General features: G+C 45.3%; 1 protein-coding gene across 1 annotated transcript in view; it reads left to right on the top strand.

The window, feature by feature from the left end:
• The window catches only part of midn (midnolin), a 28,872-nt gene extending 16,088 nt beyond the window's left edge, over positions 1-12,784 (top strand). Inside the window, 4 exon segments of the mRNA XM_018667282.2 lie at positions 1,112-1,150; positions 1,152-1,236; positions 1,508-1,831; positions 9,005-12,784. Coding sequence (XP_018522798.1) covers positions 1,112-1,150; positions 1,152-1,236; positions 1,508-1,831; positions 9,005-9,267 — 711 coding nt within the window. The 3' untranslated portion in view covers positions 9,268-12,784.
• The last annotated feature ends 233 nt before the right edge of the window (positions 12,785-13,017 follow it).

Here is a 13,017-nt window from a genome sequence, read left to right as displayed (position 1 = left end):
GATTAGCGGGATATCCCGGCAGCATGAGGGCGAACCCATGGTTTAGTCAGGTCTGGAGGGGCTTTGCATGTGACGTGTGTGTGTGTGTGTGTGCTTCCAAAGTGCACCATGCAATTAGTCATCGCTGGAGTGCAGTCTGCTTCCCAAATACATACACACAGGCCAACACACACACACAATTAGCCAGAAGGCCACAACATTCATATGACCTCATCGTGCATAGTGAGATGTATGGGGTTGGGGGTGGGGGGCGGGGGTGTAGAGAAAGAGCATGAGAAAGAGTCAAAGAGAGGCAGATTTAATGAATCAGAGTTGGTTTTTCATGTGAAGACTGATCATTAACCTCACTGTTTTCCGTCATTTATCATTAACCTTTACAATCATTTATTTAGCTTTGTTCAACTCTAGGAACAGCTGCACACACATGCACAAACACACTTACTTGTCTCCACCAACCAAATTTGCTGTTTATACTTTGTCTACCTCCCTGAGCTCCAGCCTATGGAAAGAGAATAAGAACCAGATGTCAGTGGACTATGTGGGAGGGATGGTTCACAACAAGAAAAACAGAAAGACTGGCCAGTTTAGTAGTGAGAAAACGGAAATGGCTATTCCTCATCAGGCTTTCACATGTGCGATACACACAAACACAGACGAACACTGAGACCTTTGCATGGGTTTCGATTTCACTTTCAGATGTCAGTTGAATGATCCAAATTAAGCTAAGGTGAAGTAGTGGGGTTGCCATGTTTGGTCTGGTCCCAGGTTTGAGGCGACACGACATGCTGGGTGTTTTGGGCCATCACTTGGAAGAAAGCTCAGGTTTCCTGCATCCTGTGGTTTCTTATAACATCAGCCTTTACTGCATAGGTTACTTACATGGTGCAAATGGTAGTCACAACACCCTGATGTAAAGGTCACTTACAGAACTCACAAGGTATCCTCAGGACAGAGCTTACATGATTTCAACACGTCAGCTCACAACATGCTAGGTATGAATGTCATCTGATGTATAAGTTAACACATATACCACCACATATTTAGCACAGATGTTTTGTTCCTTTAAAATTCTTGCCAGCAAGCTTCATAGTGTGTCAAATTTTTTCCCCAGGCTAACTGCAGCACCAGTAGCCCTACCAGTGGCACCAGTTCCTCCGGCACGCTCCCGTAAACCTGGCGCCATCATTGAGAGCTTTGTCAACCATGCTCCCGGAGTCTTCTCAGGGACCTTTTCAGGTGAGGAGACACTGAACTGCCATTAAGATTTATTGCTGCCCTAAGCAATAACTATTCGCAAAGTGAGATCCACCCGAAAGCTTCTTTTATGAGAAATTGCGTGCTTCACAAAAAACACCCAGAACATTAAAACACAGACTAGTCTCAGTCTATTGTGGGCATGTGAGTCTATGAATAACTTTACATGATTTGGGCTTTTTCTGCTTTTTATTAAAAACTAAATAGACATCTATTGAAATACTTTTTCCATCTTTCTTGCTCCCTCTCTCAGGCACTTTGCACCCTAACTGCCAGGACAGCAATGGGCGTCCCAGACGAGATATCGGTACCATCCTGCAGATCCTCAACGACCTCCTGAGCGCCACGCGCCACTACCAGGGCATGCCCCCTTCCCTCACCCAGCTTCGCTACCAAACCCAGTGTGGTTCGCCCACTTCCCCGTCCCCCTCCCCGCCTCCTTCGCCCCCAGTTGCTGGCATGACGGGCCTCTCTGCCAAAGCTACCTCCGTGCCTGCCAGCAGCCCAAGCAGCCCTCCGCCGACTCTTCATCCGCTGGTGCAGTGCCAGAGCCAGATCCGCATGTGCAAACCCCCTGGTGAGTGACTCTACTCCCCACTCCCTTTGCTCATGCAAGCATGTCATCAACACATACACACATTAAGTCATTGTGTATCCCTTGAAGCCCTTGTGGAGCAGATGTTCCTGCAGTTGCCACAGCTTTGGAGGAGTGTGTGTGTGTGTGTGTGTGTGTGTGTGTGTGTGTGTGTGTGTGTGTGTGTGTGAGAAATGACTGTAGTCTAGAGCCTGTCATTTTACCGAGCTCTTCTTTTCCATTGCAACCTACTAAAGAATTCATTGTCATCCTTTGTCTTTCTGTTTTTATTCTCATAGCACATCGTGGTTAGCTATCAATTCTGTTGGGATGATTTTGCAGCATTGTCTTGTCGCAGCATTTATTTTCATCTTTAAAATTCTGACAAAGCAAGAACAGAAAAGTCAGATTAAAGAACAAAAACAGTCGTACATATATCCCTCTTGGGTTTTGAGGCAGAGGAGAAGAGGAAAATAAGGGGAGGAGGGGTTTCCTCAGTAATGCAATACAAGCTTCTTCAGACCTGTTCAGTCAGGCTTCACTTGTCAGGCAGCGGAGTTGGCTTTGTTTTTGTGCGCCAAGGAGATAGGTTTACCCCTTCAAGCCTGGGCTGGGCTATGTTTAGATTAGATTAGGCTTTGGGTGGTTTAACCTACCTCCTTAAAGAAGGGCTGCAGCTGAGGCATGTATGGGCTGGGGCTCCTTGGGGCCGGACAAACCTCGACATACCAGTGCCCAAGGGCTGGGCCTGGGGCAGGTGCTGGAGTTCAGATGATACTGTTTAGAGACCTGGGCCTGGGTGTTTTAAAACCTCCTTTTCCTCGCAGAGACACAGGATGTTGAGTGTCAGACAGATGTCCAGGACCGATAACATTCAGTCAGTGTTGTAAGGTTAGACTGGCTGTGCGGAGAGAAACAGCATTGTCCTCCACTGTCTCCTTATCTCCTGTTAAGGAAACTGAGCCAGTCCTTAGCGAGCTGCTGGTAGGTTTTGTTGAATAGTCTGGCTGGGAGGGCCCTGTAATACAGTGATTAATGTTTAATGTTTTCTTTTGTTTGAAAAAGCAAGCGCATACATTTCTATTGTCATACTGTTGTCTTTGTCTACCTCTTTATGACCCTCTGTTGCCAGCAGAATGGCGTCTTTTAGCTGCAGCAACTGAACACAGATTGATCAGGAATGTCCAGTATTCCTCTGCATCACCCTGGGTGCCCTTACAGTGTTCTTAAGTGTTCATTGAACAGTTGGAATAACACAGGGTTATTTTCCTAACTCAGGGAAGACCTTTCCTTCACTCTCCCCACCTACATACTCCCCCCACCCTTCCCCTCTTCTCCCATGCTTGTCATCTCTCTCCGTCTGGCCGTTCCCATTTGCTGTCCAAAAACAGCCTCGTCTGTAAAATCCATCTCTGTCTCTCCCTCTCTCTCTCTCTTCCGCCCAATCACCCGTCCTTCTCTTTCCATGTCTGTGTTGTACATCAATACATTGTCTGTGTTCATTTGGCCTTTAAATAGATAGATTTATTCTGAAATGCAGCTCTGAAAAGAATTTGCTTTGTGAAGTAGAGGGCAGTAAGAGGAGGAGGAGGACACGGAAGAGGGAGGCTGTTAAAACCACAATACTAAGCCTCCATTCATCATATGGGTGTTTATATCCTGTCCATCAGTCTACTAACTGCCCACTGATTAACCAAGGGGAAAAAAAGAATGGATGAAAGAATAGCCTGTCTAATGCCCTTTTCCGACTTTACTGCCCTTGTCCAACTTCCTGCTTGTAGTATACACTTCCAGAAAGTGATGTGAATTGGTAACTTGCCCAACCAAGCACAGTTTAGTTGACCGAGACAATGAACGTGCTGGTGTGTTTGTGCAGACAGATGCTGCGTGCCTATTTGTATCCTGTTCCACATGGTGTCCTAAGGAAGCCGATGACTAAGCGCTCTCAGGCAGTCTTATCAGCCGACACCTGATGGAAGACTTACTGGACTTAACACCGCGGCTTAACTCTGCTTCACAGAAACCTGCCTTCATTCAGCTACAGGAATAACCTGCACTTCACATCTGCTTGTGTGTGTGTGTGTGTGTGTGTGTGGGGGGGGGGGGGGGGGGGGGGGGTGCGTGCATGTGTGTGTGCACAATCAAACTCAGGTTGAGACAGCCTCTTGAAAATGTCACATAGCTTGGCTGTCTCCCGAGAGCCTTTACCCTTTCCACTACAAGTTCATGTGCGAGGGGGGAGAAGACAAGCGTAAATAAAAAGCTTGAACGTACTCACATGCACGTATGCACATACACACACGGCCATAAATGCCTAGTTAAAGGCTTGGGTGAACTAGCTTGGTTTCATGGCTTTGCTGTATAGTATTGCTGAGTGTGGGGATTTGTCAGCCCAGGACCCGTGTTGGATTTGAACAGGAGGGCTTTAGGATGGCCTGGCAGGCTGATTGTTAGCTAAATTCCTTTACTGAGTAGGGTGGACCTCCCCAGCTACCCCCCCTCTTCCAACCCTGTAGCCCCCTGCCCAGCCAAACCCATTGTGCAGGGGCCAGAGACAGGGGCTACATACAGGGCACCAGGCTGAGCCATTGTGGGGTAGATGAGGGGAGGGCTATGGGATTATAGGGCTGCCTTTTAGTCCCACTCCCACTGCAGCCTTAGTTCAACACAGGCACACAGAGAGGGGCAAAACAGGGGTAAAGTTAGCTCTGAAAGCTTCTCTAGCACCTCCTTCCTCTCTTGTGTCCCTCCTGCATCTCTTCACCCCGCTCTTGCCCCCCTTTCAATTTGTCAGGTCACGTTAGCTTCGTGCTGGCTGGGACTGGACAAGCCAAAGGAGGAGGGATGGCGAGGGAGGGCGAGGGAGACAGGGAGACGGGGAGAGAGAGACACACAGAGAAAGATCCTATACACTTAACCTCCCAGAGTCCTGTATTTAAGCCTTGACCCGCTTGGCCACGGCACCGCACATTATCCACTGGCAGGCCTTGCTCCTCCTCCGTCACGCTCAGAGGTTCAGGTGCGACGCACGTGCACCAGTAACTCAACAAATGCCCCAGCGACGCAGCACAGCGCAGAGCTATCTAGCAAAGCCAGCCAAGCACATCAGGTGCCCTTTCATTGTCGACAAGGAGAGCGAGAGGGAGAGAGAGAGAGAATGCAAATGAAGTCTAAAAGTCATTGAAGAGCTTGTGTCCCTGCAGGGCTGTCAGTGCCCTTTCACTGGCTGTCAAATGCTCATATTAGCTCTGATTTGAATGGTTGCTTCAGTTTGTCTCTGATAAGTTGGTTTATTTCTTTCTTTATTTATTTTTTTAACTAGAGAACTTGTTTTTCCAGATAGGTCCCACAGTGCTTTTTCATGGAAGTGTTTACCTCTGGACACTCAGCACAGCTAATGCTTTATTTGCTGGGTCAGATGGATATGGAGTGCTTGGTCTGCCTGGTCACTTCATATGTTATCACCTGATTTTCAGTTCTACAGTAGTTGTTATCATATTAATTTTGTCCATATTATGTAGACCTGAATGGAGACAAAGGCTTCAAAAAGAATAGACAGAAATACTTGAGGAAACCAAGGCTGACTTTGCTGCAATGTGATTTTCTTTCCTCCTCTTCTTCTCTTTCTCTCTCTCTCTCTCTCTCTCTCTCTCTCTGTCTGTCCACCCCTCCCTCTTTCCCCTGGTTCCCTGGATGCTGAGCAAACACAATGTTCTCTCTGCAAGATCACAAGACTTATCAAGGCAAACAAACAAACAACAGCACTAAGACAACTGCAAATGAAGGCCAATCTTTATACAATCAATAAAAGGAGAAGCTCCTTTAATCTCCCCCTGTGTCCTGCACACTGCAGCCCTCCTCCCTCTTTCTCTACCTCCATCCTCTGCCTCTCCCCCTCCTCCTCCTCCTCCTCCCCTAACCCACCCACTCCTCCCACCCTTCCTCCCCGTGCACTCCCTATCTCAGTCCTTGCTGTGTTGCTGGGCTGGGCTCAAAGGCAAGGAAAACTGACTGACGCATCGATTATTCATAGATCACCCCTTCTTTCTCTCTCTCTGTCTGTGTGTTTTTCTCTGCAGTACTCTGTGTTTACAGGGCCTGTGTCAAAGTCTTTAGAGAGGATAGTTTGGAGATGGAAAAATGTGCTGCACAGAATTGAGTGTTGGTGTGACTGGCAGGCAGGGGAGTGGTTAAAAGAGAGGGAAAGGAAAAGGAGACTGGCGTTTCCTTCCTCACTGTGCCCTTGACCTGTCTTCTGTTTGATATCTTCCACTGTACCGTTCTAAGAAAAGATCTGTTGTTGCTTCATCATCTTCCTCTTCTGTGTCAGCCAAGCTTGTATATGAGCATAGTTTCTGTTCCCCTCTCTCTCTTTCACTCTTTCTCTCTTTCACATCCATTCCCTATGTCTCTTACCCACCTCTCTCTGGGTCCTCCAAGGTTATTGTGCTCACGTCAAACCCTAGTCTCTGCAGCCAGGCTCTGGGCCAGCCTGTGTATATCTGTGTATGTGTGTGTGTGTGTGTGTGTGTGTGTGTTGTGTGTATAGTCTGTCCTTCTTAGCCAGCCCTAATAATAGCCCTACTGTCATAAACATAGTCTGGAGATCCCTGTGGCCAGCTGTGTCCGGCCCAGTCGCCCAGGGCTCCGGTAGTGACGCTGATGAATGGCCACACAGGCACACACACACACACACACACACACCAATTTTGGTGTAGCTCCAAGCACATTCCCAGAGCTCTTGCCAAGCCAAAGGCCAAGACCTCCTACAGCACCACCAAACTGCCCTTTTGTGTGTGTGTGTGTGTGTGTGTGTGTGTGTGTGTGTGTGCGCGCACATTTGTTCTTGTATATTGTTGAGTCGTCTCAGTAAATTTAAAACAGGATTGTGACTTAGGGACTACACTGATGAAATAAAGAGAATTTAAACAGAGACACTCCGAAGACAAATCACACCAGACCAAACAGATTTTGTATGTAGGCACAGGCTGGCTTTGTGCCGTTTTATTGTGTACAGCCATATTTCGACACAGCCAAGGGGCGGTTTCGCTTTTGGCTAGTCAGAGCAGGGGAATAAGGGGAAGAGGGAGAACCGGAGGGGGAACAAAGCCTTACGGCAGCGTATATGGTTGTCACATGGAGCTGAGGCAGTGGAACAATGGCTCTAATGTAGGAGAACCCCCCTCTGGTATACCCCCTGTTCTCTGGAGATGACATGCTGCCCTCACACACCACACACACACAGAGCACACATAGCATCTGGATGCACACACACACACACATTTGTATCAGGATTGAGCATATTGGCAGGAAATGGAAAAAACCCCAGTGTGTCTATGTGGCTGGGCTTAACGTGAAGAAGTATTCTTTTCTTCTAACTCTGTGCCAGCATTCACATCCTTTCTGTGAAGGCTGCTTGACGGCAGTTTAGTTCTTTAGTATGCACTGCCAGACAGTGGTGAATATTTATAGCGGGAGAAAAGGCTCTGCGCTGCTCAATCCGATAAGCAAATGAGGGAAAGAGGTAAATTAAGCCCACACAGAGTCCGGAATTCATTCCGATGAAGGGGAAGAGCAGAGGAGGGCACGATCGATTCTGAAAACTGCCACCTACGGCTGATCCTTTACCCTCCACCCTCTTCTGCCGTCCTTTTCTCTATCCCCCCTTGCCCCTGGGGGAGGAATTCCTTAACCCACACCACTAACGGCCCCCCCCCTCCCTCCTCTTCCCTCTTGCTTTCCCTTCTTCACACTGCCCCACCTAGCTGTCTCTGGGGAGACATGGGGCAAGAGCTAGAAAAGGGAGGAGGTGGAGGGCACTCTGTGTGTGTGTGTGTGTGTGTGTGTGTGTGTGTGTGTGAGTGAGGGGTGGAATAGGTGGAAGGGAAGAGGGGAGGAGTGTTGGGTCAATGAGCTGAGAGTAGGAAGCTACAGCCATAATAAAGAAAAAAAAAATAGAAGAAAAAACCCCAATCTCTCCCTGTCTCTCTCTCCGCTTACAATTTCCATTCGCTTGCATTTTCTATTGAAAGCCAATAGCGTTGTCCTGGGCCTGAGATGGATGGCTGCACTAGAGCTAAGGTTTAATCAATAGGTCTTTTTAATTTGCCATCGATCCACGTTAAAAGCTACTGCGGCTGTTGCTGCTGTCGCTGTGTGCGTGCGTGCATGCACCTGTGAGTGCACGCTCGTGTGCAGCTGTGTGTTTGCGGGTGTGCGCGTGTATACGTGCAAGGGTGCACACATTGTGTGTGCGTGCCTGTGTTTTTCTGTGAATACGTGATGTGCTCGAATGCGGATTTGAGTGTCTGTGTGTGTGTTTGTGCTTGTGTGTGTGTTTTGCTGTGCAGCAGAGGCAGAGATGGCCAGCTGTGCTACAGTTTATTGACATTCTAGCCCATTATTTAATTATTTAATTCCCAGACAGATACTAATGGAGCTGGCTAATAGATTGCGGTTGCTTTCCCTTCCTTCCAAGCTCCTGAATATATGTATAAATGGAATTAGGCTTGACTCTGCCACTGTAGGAAAGCATTCACAGTGTGATGCAAGGCCTCTCCCCCGAGACTGGATTCTCCTATAGGCACATCAACAGCTAGAAATGCACTTAGTAGTGCATCCAGTCACTGAGGCATGTCATCTGCAATTACATGTGCAGATACCATAGGCAGCTATCAGACAGTGTTGTCTCTTGCCTGTGTTTGTGTGTTTTTGGCCTTGCTATTTGTTCTCAAGGAGATTCAGGTTGAAGAAGGTCTCCCCACTCAGCGATAAGGGGATGAAATAGCACTGAGGGGGCTAATGATGCACAGTGGGGGAGGTTAAGCACCAGATTCCAGTGTTACATTGTGTGCATGGTGTGTGTGTGTGTGTGTGTGTGTGTGTGTGTGTGTGTGTGTGTGTGTGTCAGGGCCAAGGGAATCATCCTAGCATGTCCTAGCATTATCATCAAGGCTGTGGGGCTTTATCTGCTGCCCGCTAAACACACACACACACACACACACACACACACACACACACACACACACACACACACACACACACACAACACACACACACATATTGACTTCCTTCTCAAACCTGTTAGTGTAAATTCTGTCAACTGTAACTAAACTAGTCCTCATTCATACAGAAATGCACAACTGACCATCTCCCCCCTCTCTGTCCTTTGTCCAGGTGACCGTATTCGTCAGACCGAGAACCGTGCAACCCGCTGTAAGGTGGAACGCCTGCAGCTGTTGATGCAGCAGAAGCGCCTGCGCAGGAAGGCCAGGAGGGACCAGCGCGCTCCTTACCAGTGGCTGCCCAACCGCAAGGCGGGACGCAGCAACAGCAACAGCAGCATGTCCAGCGAGGGCTCCCTGGACCTGGACTTTGACGATTCAGTGTGGAAACCCGACGTCAAAGCTGATTTGAAGTCCGAGTTCGTCATGGCCTGAACCATCTGATCCCTCTCACTGGGGGATAGATTGAAAGATGTGCAAAGCATTGCCTGGGATTTACTTAAAGATATATTTTGAGGGAGTGGATTTGCAGGAAGTGATACAGAACTTTGCAAAGAGGATATCAAAGTCGTCCTTGTGACTGGCATCTGTCACATGAGAAAAAAAGGCTCTCTGCAGACTTTAATCCCACTCTGTCCTTCACAGTTGACCTTGTGAAAAACAGCAACAAAAGCAACATAACTTTCTTGTCGTGCTTGGATTTGGACAGGCAACAATCGGACTTAACAGTGTACAAGACTTTTTAAGGTATGATCACAGAGAACATACCTGAACTCAAGCATAGCAGAATTCAGTGGGTGGTGGTGGTGGTGGTGGTGTTTCTTTTTTTTGTTTGTTTTTTGTTTTTTTTTAAGCGCACTCTGGACAGCAATGAAGAGATCCACACTGGACTTATTAAAAGGACAGGAGCACCAGAGGCCTCAGTGTTTCCTAATCACAAGAAAGGCAGAACTGCCGAACTATGGATTATTCCAACGGGCATTCTTTTCGATCTCAAAACTCACCAACCAGAGTCCAGTTTTTACTTGTTACGGGGTGGTTAAACTTTGTTTTTCTTTTTTTCCATTTTGAAACATATTATATTTTATAAACAAAAAATATGTAGCATTGTTCACAAAGCATTCAGGTTTTCATATAACAGTTCAAAGTAGTTGTTGATTTGCACATTTTCTTGATTTATAACAGCTGGTCAAAGTGTGCAAGAAGGAGGTGGGGCCTGAAATAGAATTAAAAAATGAATATGGAAGTATTGATATCAACCTCAGTGACATAGGGTATTGATAGGAATGATTAACGAATAAACAAAATGAATTAATATTAACAGAAAGTGCTTTAGAGGATTTTAAAATCTTTAAAATGTATATGGAAAAAAAATCTATTTTTATTTCTCCTCCTATCTGCTGTTTTCAAAAAACAGCAGCCCTCTGTGGCTTTAGTCAAGTCGTTGACTACTAACAAATACATCCATTCAATCATTCATTAGCTCATTCATGAATTATAGCCGTCTAGCCACAACAAATGATACGGAAATACAATTTTTCATCCAGCCCACCTCATGTCTTACAGACTTGAATGGACTTGTCGAGGGTTTGTATTAGTTTGTGTACATAAATGTGACAATTGGCAAAGGTTTATGAGGGTGTGTGTATGTTTGACTTTAGTGTAAATTGATTTAGAATATCCCATGTTTTTGTCCGAGTCGTCTTCTCCTAATTGGCCCCATAGTTTCTCGAAATCACGAAGATCAGCCGCAGTGAATGCAAGGTTCACCACTTTATATCATAACAGGATAAAACTTCAAATTCTAAGTCGGCTCCCAGTTCTAGGCCCAGTTAAGGTCTACCTTTACCACAAGTCCTCATAATAATGACTATTTTTTTATTGGCAAAGAGGGAGAAGAGGTGGGATCTGTATCCAGCATCATTATCTAGTGCCTCCACCAGTACATCCATTGACATATCAGGTTAGGCCTTTCACAGTTTTGCTGCTACACATGTGGACTTTAAATGAAAAAAATAAACAAAAAACAAAACAAGTGGGAGGGGAAAAGTGACTTTTCTTTGCATGCAGAAGTGTGAAATTACACTGATCTTTTTTCTATTGATGGAAGAAAAAAAGAAACTGGTGCTGTGGGAATGAAGGTTAACAACATGCATGAATTTGTGAAGAAAATAAACAATGCTGCTTTTGTTGGTTAGGTTTTTTTGTAACTTTTATTTTTCAATGTTAGAACAACAGTGTCCTGCTTAAGTATTGCGACGCAAAACCAAAACAGATGAAGTTAAGTGTGGACTCGACGTCTTGCTCAGCACTGAACATTCCTGTTGTGTGACAATGAAGATGATGATGATGAGCAAAGAGCAACTGACTCTCTCTTCTCTACTCCCTGAACGCTGGTTTTATCCCCCATGACTCTCAAGGACCCAGACGGCCTACGAACTGTTAAGCCACCTCCCCCCAACCTGTACGCCAACCAGAGTCTCGCATGGACGTATTTGTTTTTTTCGCAGGGAACCAACAGGCCAGCGGATTTGCAGTACTGTCCGTCAGACTCACTCGAGAGAAGCACCTGTCTTGGCGTCTGTCTCTTTGTCCGTCTTTCTGTCTGATCAATTGACCACCCTACCACAATTGCACTCCCAGAGATTGCAGTGAGAGATTACCTTTTTGGTGAACCTCATCTTTTTTTTAAGTGGCCTTACCTTTCACTAAAAAAATGAGACACTTGGGGACAATGGGGGCGGGTTTTTTTTTTCAGTTTTTGTTTTTTAAACTTTCTGTGTGTATCGTTGTCAGACTTGTCATCAAGGCGCCATTTTTTTGTCACTGAGGACACTGGGCATCTGTTGTTTAGTGCTTTTAGCTGGTGGAGTCTCTATTATGTCAAGGCTTCTGTGCCTTAAAAATATTGCCCTTGCAGTGTCAGTGTCAGATTTAAGCTTGTTTTCTTTGGTTGATACACACGACTGTAGTATTCGCAGCCATGAGAGTCGTAGATTTTAGGGGTAAAGCTTGTTTGAGTGAATCAAATACTATTCAAAAAAAAGTTGGTGTTGTTCCTCAAATACTGTCTTTGTCCCATTTCTTCATTGTGTCGCCATGCTTGTTGGTCTCCGTTGTCCGAAAACCTCACATCCCTCTTAACTCAGCTCTCCCACCAACAAGCTGCAAAAAGCTACAGATCTGTGTAACTTATGTTAACCGAGGAAGTTTACACCACAGTACTTAGATGGCAAGAAACAGCCCTAATTCAGAGTAAGAAAGGTCCTCTGAGGACTCCAGACTACATGCACTTCCTGTTTCCTTGGATATGACATAATGAAAGGACAGTTTATCCCCTGCCCCTCCCAAATGTTATTTAATTTTTTTTCTTTTTTTTGTATATGTATGAACTATACTCTGTGTGTGCCTCACTTCTGTGTGAAACTCAAAAAGATGAAACAAAACAAAAAAGATGACAAAAGCATTACAGAGAGGGTAAAAAACAGTATGTTGGTGGAATTCTGATCATGTCATTTAAGTTGCCTGTTCTTTCTTGTAGCCAACTATTGAAAATAACAGGATTCAAGAATACAATTTACAATGTTCTAGCTCTAGACCGGTGTAGCACATGTGTGACTGTATTAATTTATGAAACCAAAATGGTAACTGTGAATTACGTATTTCTTTGTGCATTTTTTTAAAAAGTTGGGGAGAAGGTTGTTGGGACATGGCAGCAGCTGATGTCCGAAAAAAAACTTTTTTTTGTTTGTTTTTTTTTGTTTTTGGTGGAATATAATGGAAACAACATGTTTCCGAAAAAGAAAAAAAATGAAAAAAAAATGAAAAAAAGAGAAAAAAAATGAAAAAATATATGAATATATTTTTTTTCTTAAGCAATACATTTCAGTGTGACTTGTGATAGAACATTTTTCTTTTTTTAGGTAATAAATAAAAAAACAAAATGAGTACATCAGGTTGTCCAGTGCGTATTCATTATTAACATGTTCAATATCATTGTGTGAAAGCTGCTACTCAGTCTAATATTTCATGTGAGAGTCTATTTCATCAGGTAACACAATATGAGAAGCATATGAAAAAGTGCCTTGAAATTGCATTGATAAAATATTGCCTTACCCTATATCAAACGCTAATGTAATCGATGATTGGACTGAACCATCTCAGCTAGTATAGGGGTGGACATGG

This window comes from Lates calcarifer, linkage group LG17 (genome assembly GCF_001640805.2).
Source record: "Lates calcarifer isolate ASB-BC8 linkage group LG17, TLL_Latcal_v3, whole genome shotgun sequence".
NCBI classification, from domain to species: Eukaryota; Metazoa; Chordata; class Actinopteri; family Centropomidae; genus Lates; species Lates calcarifer.
The sequence above is the reverse complement of the archived record's forward strand: the minus strand, read 5'-3'. Positions and strand labels throughout refer to the sequence as shown.